Source organism: Diadema antillarum, unplaced genomic scaffold (assembly GCF_040938485.1).
Source record: "Diadema antillarum isolate AM-2024a unplaced genomic scaffold, OU_Dant_1.0 scf00000029, whole genome shotgun sequence".
In the NCBI taxonomy this organism is placed as follows: Eukaryota; Metazoa; Echinodermata; class Echinoidea; order Diadematoida; family Diadematidae; genus Diadema; species Diadema antillarum.
The window spans coordinates 8,353,315-8,361,575 of record NW_027270918.1 but is presented as its reverse complement, the minus strand read 5'-3'; the positions used below and the strand labels follow the sequence as shown (position 1 = coordinate 8,361,575).

Genomic DNA, 8,261 nt, shown 5'->3' with positions numbered 1-8,261 from the left:
TTGTGGCTTGTAGGCTTTAGAGGAGTAAGTCGCTTGGAGGGGGCGCTGCGGTGTGGTTGTAATCGCACGTGCATTTATAATACTTGTTGAGTTCCTTTCTGCTACCAATCGGCCGTGGCGTGTTCGAGGGGCGGTCATTTATCCACCAACCAGCGGTGGGTATACGCACTCTCTTCCCATCTCTCAGGCGACTTACAAACCACCGGTTATCTCATGCGTCTCACAACCAGTCACATTAATATCCGCATATATACCAAAGTATCTACTGTTTACGTCATTTGAATACCAAACCTAGTGCCTTGATTCTGTAACAGCGTGGAAAGAAAGCCATTTTCGAGCTTTGTCTTATTTTGTCTCCCAACACCACCATCACAGCGCCTTACGTGCCTAGAACCGGCAGTCATGCAGCACTTCGGTGGATACAACCCGGCGGCTCTGGGCGCCATGTACAGCATGCACCAACAGGCTCTGCAGATGCAGGCCGGCTACCGACCCTCGACTCACGCCCTCTCTCTGGCGGAGCGTCTTGCAGGTTAGTACTCGACGCCCGTGAACCACGGAGTAAAATAGAGCTATATTTACATCATCCAGTGGGTTGAATAACTTGTTGATTCTCTCAAAATGATAGACGGCATACTTCTCTTTCTTATTCAACAGATCGTGGAATAAAAAAGCAGATGCACTTTACGAATTTCACCTTCATTTGAGAAGATCTCTTCATGGAACTTTTGTGGCAATCAACTATACGTTGATGTGCGTATACTAAAAAGCAGTCACAACGAAAGCAAGTTCATTTCTTGTGCTTTAAATCAAAAGGTTAGATAGTTATAAGTCTAGGAATTAACACGCTCAATGTTTCATTTCATCAGGCACCACACCCGATTAGATTAAACTTGTATCTACTTTAGAAATATTTGTCGCTCTGTCAGCAGCATTCAAACATAAAATTATTTTGTGATGACGCATCGGCGAAAACTTTTGTCGTTTGTTGATCATCAATCACGTGTGCCGTACTTTTCAGTGATAACGATCTTCATAATGGTTCCTGGAAGAGTCGTATCGTTGTGTAAATTTTGACAGAATCATCACAAACATCAATGACATTGTTGTAAACAAATATTAAGTTAAATATGTATGCTTCATTCACCGATTTTGGGTTAAATGTGCATTACCGTTCTGTCTCCTCAGAGAGGGAAATGAATAAATTAAACTTACCTAACTGTCCGATGCGGAATAAATTGTGCTTGTATCTCTAGATACCTTGGGGGCTTTGAAATTCAAATGGATATTCAAACAGTTGTTTTCATTTTACATTAAAAAAATCGGAACCCACGAAACCTCTGAAAAATTACTCAAAACATTTGCAGAAGAAAATTTCTCAATCTTTTAAATTTTGATTTTTAGATTCGTATTTGCATGTGTGTGTGTGTGTGTGTGTGTGTGTGTGTTACCGTAGTTTAGTATACTAACAACATAATTTGCTTTTAAACAGACGATGTGATTTGGTTACGTTATCATTGTGTGTTTAGCCAAAGATGCAAACTTATTCATTCATTCTTTCATTTTGTACAAAATATAAAGCAATACAGTCATGACAAAAACAGATAATGTTCAGACCAGGACTCATGACAGGCTTGGAACTTATATTCTTACATTTAAAAAAAAGCACTGTAACAACTGTGACATGTCGAAATATTTATCTGAAAGACACACACAAGCACAAAATAATCACAATAGAATATGCATATCCATAGTTCATTTACAGATTGACAGAAGACATAAACCTAAAGTATGCTGTGAAATTATGATTTAAAAAAAAGCATTATCCCCTGTTGATTCATAAAACGTTAAACAAAAACTAATAGAGGCAACTCGCACATATATTTCTTTTACTATCGATGTTGTCGTTTTTAGCTGGAATCAGGAGAGATAATATTGGGTCTTGATGTGTTAAGTGTTGTCTAACTATAGATTGGATAAAGTGTGGCTATGACATTACAGCTGTTTAGAGAAATGTAAAAATAGATGCCCTACCAAAATCTCATTAGCAAATTTTGGAAAGGGCTTTATACTTCTCCGTTCCGCCAAGATGACGCAATATTTTCATTTGATTTTTTTTTCAATTAAGGGTCAAAAACTTTGTCTGTGTAAATACCATGTCGATTGTTCACAACAGCATATTCTGATCAAGATTGTTTTAAAGGTGCATTTAGATATTATATGCATGCATAAGCCATAAATTCTTTGTAAAAGGGGGATAAGTCTAGGATGTACTTGAAATTAGTTTTGTTTTCCAAACTGTTCATTACAAATTAAGAGTGGAAGCTGTCTATTCGCAGACGCATAATGTAATTTCTATACATAAGCTGGATGGCAACTCAATTCAATTTTACCTCAGAAACATCGAATCTCAATTCTGATTTTTATCTAAGCCTGATGTAGTTTATGTTCACGCTAATATCAATTTATAGTGGCTGTTTTATATACGTCCTACATCTAGCTGGTTCTCTCTCCGAGATACGTATTCGCGAAATAGATCTCAAAGTGGCGTAAAGATTTATCTGCAGACAAGTTTGAGGGGTAAACGAAATATAAGCAGAATTAAAAAGAAAATGTGTGTGTGTTTTCGGATTAATGAAATCAAAATGGACTCACACATCTAACTTCTTATTACACTGTTGTGTGTGATTGTCTGTGATTTTGAGTGGAAACGTAAATTACGAGGAAATTATGACATTCTATCGTCTCGAAAGTACAGTTACATTCAATATTGGAGTGCAGTTGCGTTGAACTATCTTTTCTTTTAAACTCTTCAACTCTTAAAGTCGGAATTGATTTCACACCAGAAGCCTCGTCTTGCCCTCCTCGTGTGTCCGTATGTGTTATTACATCATCAAAACTTTCCGTTTGTAATGCCTTGATTACAAGCGGGAAAATGTTTCATCATTCCATCATTTTGGCGCAATGTGTGATAATGCCAGCAAGACAATTGAGGAGGAATTGAAATTCAAGTAACTGATCCCTAGTAGGATTGTCCATCCATAAACATGAATTACAATGAAACAAAAGATGGTGAATTCGGAAAACTCTGCAAAGTCAGCATTTCTATTCCACATTCAAGAATATTTATGCTTTTTTTTTTAAATGTCCTTCCTTTATTTTCCTCATCCCTCGTAAATTGTGCGTCTTTTTTTGGAGAAAAAAAAATGGACGTCGGCGCTATGAATTTACCGACACAAAGAAAGTGATTGTAAGTTGGAAACTGTCGCTGTGTTCGACAGGTGTTAGCGGTCGAAATCCAATGAAATTCTAAACCCCTTATGGCAGGCTTAAATAATATTAAGCCGGTTTAATCCGACCCGATTTAAGCCTAAACTTATTAATCAGTCTCTTCATGTGTAAGAAAAAGGAGCGAGGGTGAAACAAGAAGAGGGGCTGTAAGCGGTTTTCAATGGTCTTGTTTCATGCCCTGCAAGTCGTGCGTTTGATACACCTCGCCATATGCTCAGCACGTTTTTCGTCTCCGGATAGCGGAAAAACGCCTCGCCGATCAGCGGTACTGCCCGCTGCAAGATTAACCCATGGGACCATGCCGCACATCGCAAAACCGTTGCGTTTGAGCAGTGGATAGCTTTATTGCCCATTTTTCCCCGCTGCTTTTTTTTTTCTTCTTGTTCCCTTTTTTTTTCTTGAAAAGGGGTGGACACTTGTGCGTTTTTCTTCTCCTCTTTCAGTCTTCTTTTTTTTTTTCGTGGAGTAAATAGTGTCGAGTTTGATTTCAGAATCGCTTAATGCGCGTAGATTGTTGGCTTTTGTGCAACGATATCGGTTGTTTGGCGGGGGTGCTGTATGTATCTTGATCATTGTAAAGCTGATGTAAAGATTGCTAATGGGCGAGTGATTTGTGTTGGGTGTGCCCATGGTCCCACTGCGAGAAGGCGACATGTCAGAGTAACATGTACATCGTGACTCACGTCAAGGGGCAACCTGACACGTACTTGTGGCAGGGAAAGGCATGGATGCAGGGTCGTGCAGGGCTAGGCGAGGGGGTAAAAAAAACCCACAGATGAATGGTATGAACCATGTAGAAGAATGGAATGACTAATCTGAAAGAGACAACTACTTGATTAGCAGGAGGAGTACTAGGGATATGGTTTGTATTGGGTCGGCGATGATAGGAGAGATGTATCGGCTACGGGGCTGGACTGGAGATTGATGCATCCCTTTCAGTGTGTTATCCCCACCCTCTTAAAAATTACAACATTGTCTGTCCACAGTGAATTAATATCATCAGTTTCAGTGACCATCCCCATAAGCAAAAACAAAACAAAACATATAAAAAAAAGAAGAAACACAAAGCTGTTTAGGTAAGTGGAGAAGACCCTTAATTCTCTCAAAACGTGAAGAGTTGAATAATTGAGGAATTTTGTCATGGTGATACGATGTAATCGCTCTGATTGTGGTGGTGTTAGTTGCACAGGAAATGGAGTTTCCCGCGTCACACAAACAACGACCATGGGGGGAAATCTGGGATGAATTGGCTGAGAAAAGCCTTCGACTTGCTCAATTTAATACCCCGCCACTAATGAATTGGATGATTGATTGGTGTCGTTAGCAAAGCCGCAACAAGCAGTCATCACTACATCGTTTATGACGCCTTGATGGATCAGGAGCTCTCAGTTTTTCTCTTTTAAGTATAATACATTATCAAGACCGACATGAGATCAATCTTAGGGCCTCCCCAAATCTCAACAATTACCATTACCAAGCATTGAGATGTTGTGGTATTTTACTGTAGTGTTACTCTGACATGTCGCCTTCTCGCAGTGGGACCATGGGCACACCCAACATGTCAAGGTAAAATCTTTAGACGTTACAGACGATATGTTTATACTTCCATCAAACAGTAATTGTATTTTTTTCCTGATTATGCACGTACATACTGTACTCTCTTACTCAACTCCATTCACATGCACACACACATACACACACACACACACACACTTACATGATATATATAATGTATATGTCAATTTGTATAAGACATTTATATAAACCATCGGAAAGAATATATTGGTTAGTAATGCTGTAAATCCCACAATGTCTGTCATCGACGTTAATATCACATCATTTCGCCAGGTGATTTCGTACAACGATCAACGTCAATGTAATATCGGCACATAAAAGGAATTACACCATCCTATCGTTCATTTGTGTATAATTATTTTCACTGAGTGGGAGACGGACATTATGATGGGCTAATGAGCCTTCACTGAATTAGATTAGAATCCCTCAAATGCCGTGTTAAAAGATGAAGAATCGTTGGTACTCGGAGGAATTTAGAGAAAGGGAGGGAAAAAAGAAGAGAGAAGGTTCAGAGAAGAGAGAAGGGAATTTGGTGAAGCGATCGAGACACCTTCGATTTGAATAATGCATAATCATCTCCCTTCCTCTCCTTTCATTGTTCCCAAAGCAGACATCATCTTGGAAGCGCGCTACGGGGCCCACCGCAAGCAACGGCGCAGCCGCACTGCGTTCACCAACCAGCAGCTCGCGGCGCTCGAGAAAACGTTCGCAAAGACGCATTACCCGGATGTTGTCATGCGAGAACGACTGGCCATGTGCACCAACCTGCCTGAAGCAAGAATACAAGTGAGTCCAACAAGAGTTTAAGAAGAGCTGAGCTTGATTAAATGGGACGAACACAAAGTTTAATCACTGGTTTGTTGATAAAATATGAAAGTGTGTCCCTTTTATTCGAGTATCTGTCCGATTTCACTGTTCTCATGGTTCTTATGGAATGGTCACATTGCGAAAGAAAGTTACGGCAAGACGACGAACATGCGCAACATTTTTTTTTTTCAGCGTCGCTTTATCTTTGGCGAGCACATTTTGCATCATCACCATGTCTTTTTTTTTCATTTTGTTTCATGACTATACACATACATCTAATTGCAAATGTAAAAAAAAAAATCAGCAAAATGGTCAAATGGTCAAATTTTCTTTAAGAACATCGGATGAAAGGATTTCTATACCTTTATTCATGATCATAACAGTGTTTTCCATCCGATTGTTGGCAATCATGTCACGATGTCTTTCTCGAGACACTAGCAATGTTCAAATGTTTCCTACACTGCTCCACTATGCTTAGTGGCGATGATTATGAAAATCACTTTGTTCTGTTTCAAAGGTGTGTAAATAAATTACCACAGTGCATGATTTTCCTTGGGAATTTAGAGAACAGAAGTTTGTTGAAGATCATTCAGATGACATGTGTTGTAATTTAACCGTCGGCCACCAAGAGCAACTTATCGAAAGATGACGTTTAAAAAGAAATGTTTGATCACCACTTCGTATTAAAATATTCAGCCAATCATACGCTCATGCTCTATCGACCCTATTGTTCATGTATCAGCTCAAGTCTTTGACCAAATTCAGAGTTACTTCCGCCATTAGACCATGCTCAGGGTTTTAGTAAAGCACGTTGAAATGCACACATTTTGCCGTTTTGTTATTGATACGTCTTATCTAGATTTGAGAAGTAACAGAATATTTTTTTTTGGCGACGAAATTGTTGTCATTGACACTTGCCAATTATGTGATGTATAGTAACATATATTTATGCTGTAAACGTATTATCATTTATCTCATACATACAACAAACCATGTTTGTATTATGACAGGTCTGGTTCAAGAATCGACGAGCAAAGTTCAGGAAGCAGCAGAGGAACAAATCTATCAACGACTGCGACGACGATTCCCACAGCAATGCCGACAAGACGGAGACCGAGTCGATGGCACCCGAGACCACAAAACTCACTGACGAAGACCTCGACGACAAGTGCCGACGACACCCGACGGAATTCGGCCGTGACCACTTCCGCAGTGCTATGATTTCTTCGCACTCCGATGATGTCATATCAAGGGACTGCGATGTCGATGTCGATGTAGATGGAAGTGAAAAGGACGATGACGAGGAGGAGGACGATGTTCGCGGTACTGAGAGTGACATGGAGAAAAATCGGAGCGACGAGAGGACGCGGTTGTCGAAGAAGGAGGACGACATCGATCGGTCGTCGATTTGCAGCGGATCCAACGAGAAAGACGGGGACTCGTTTTCGGTTTCGTCACCGGCTTCTACGTCTCAAGACAGTAAGTTTCTTTGTTTATTTATTTGTTTATTTATTTTTATTTTTTTCACAGCTCCCTTTCCGTCAATGATCACCATTCATTTGCCGAATGATTTTTTTTCATCTGCTGGTACAACGTGATCATGGTGACATGTATGTACACAATAATAATTGATTATAATGAAATACAAAAGTGATTACAAGTGAAAATTGAATTCGAGTTTGTCGGAGTGTTCATTTTGGCTTTAATATATTGTTACCTTTCTTACTAATATTGTGACTTCAGTGTTTTCGCTTTGGTTTTAAGCACCTTTTATATCTCACATTTTACTCTCCAGAAGCAACAGACAAATATGAGACGAGCTCGGCTTCGGGACTCGAAACGATCACGACCAAGTCGGCTCTGAACCTGCCTGCTTTCCGTCCCCCGTTTCTCGATGTCAGCACTGGCGGCTTCTTCCCGCGATCGACCTTTGGAGCGCCGCTCGGCTATCTTCCGGGCTTCGACCGTCATCCCTCCATGCTTCCCGCGGCCTTCTTCAGCGCGCATCATCTACCGACAGCCCTGAACTGGCCTTCCGCGCCCTCAGTGTTGCACTCGGCGGTCTCTTCCCCTGTCGTGGGGCACAGCGTGCACGCCAGCAGCATCGAGAGTCTACGCATGCGCGCTAAGCAGCACGCTGCTGCTCTCGGCGTAAACATGAGTGACTAACATTGAACACGTGATAAGGAATTGCGTCATTTTCTTTCGGGAATGCAATTCTTACATTGTAATTTGAGAAAATATTCGAAAAACTATTTCACAACGGAGGGAGAGAAAGAGAAAGACAGTTGCCAATCTGTCACTAAGACCACATTGATCTACCTATGTCTTTGTGACCGCCACTCGATATTGGACATTCTGTAATTCATCGCACGATTTTCTAGGTCACATAAAAGTTGACGTAAATCACCACTTGCTTGCTTTTAATGTAATGTTCCATTCACATAATCGGAAAATAATGTCAGAGTTAATAATGTACATTAAGAAGAGTTTGTTTTTGCTAGAACACCTCAGACCTTAACAACTTCTTTAAAAAGTTCTCCTGCTGTTGTTTTCTTCTTTTAGTGTCATTTAGAGGAAAGGGATAC

General features: G+C 40.4%; 1 protein-coding gene across 1 annotated transcript; it reads left to right on the top strand.

Moving 5' to 3' along the window:
* The first annotated feature begins 402 nt into the window (after positions 1-402).
* LOC139738766 (diencephalon/mesencephalon homeobox protein 1-A-like) lies at positions 403-7,842 on the top strand. The gene is made up of 4 exons (XM_071649410.1): positions 403-532; positions 5,474-5,652; positions 6,684-7,152; positions 7,469-7,842. Exons 1-4 carry the CDS (start codon positions 403-405, stop codon positions 7,840-7,842), a joined length of 1,152 nt encoding a protein of 383 aa, XP_071505511.1.
* Positions 7,843-8,261: the final 419 nt, after the last annotated feature.

Excerpts from the sequence above, each read along its gene's own strand:
- LOC139738766 (XM_071649410.1), top strand. The coding sequence starts at position 403 with ATGCAGCACTTCGGTGGATACAACCCGGCGGCTCTGGGCGCCATGTAC. Across the intron at positions 533-5,473 it reads TCTGGCGGAGCGTCTTGCAG|CAGACATCATCTTGGAAGCG; the intron begins GTTAGTACTCGA and ends TTGTTCCCAAAG. Across the intron at positions 7,153-7,468 it reads GGCTTCTACGTCTCAAGACA|AAGCAACAGACAAATATGAG; the intron begins GTAAGTTTCTTT and ends TTTACTCTCCAG.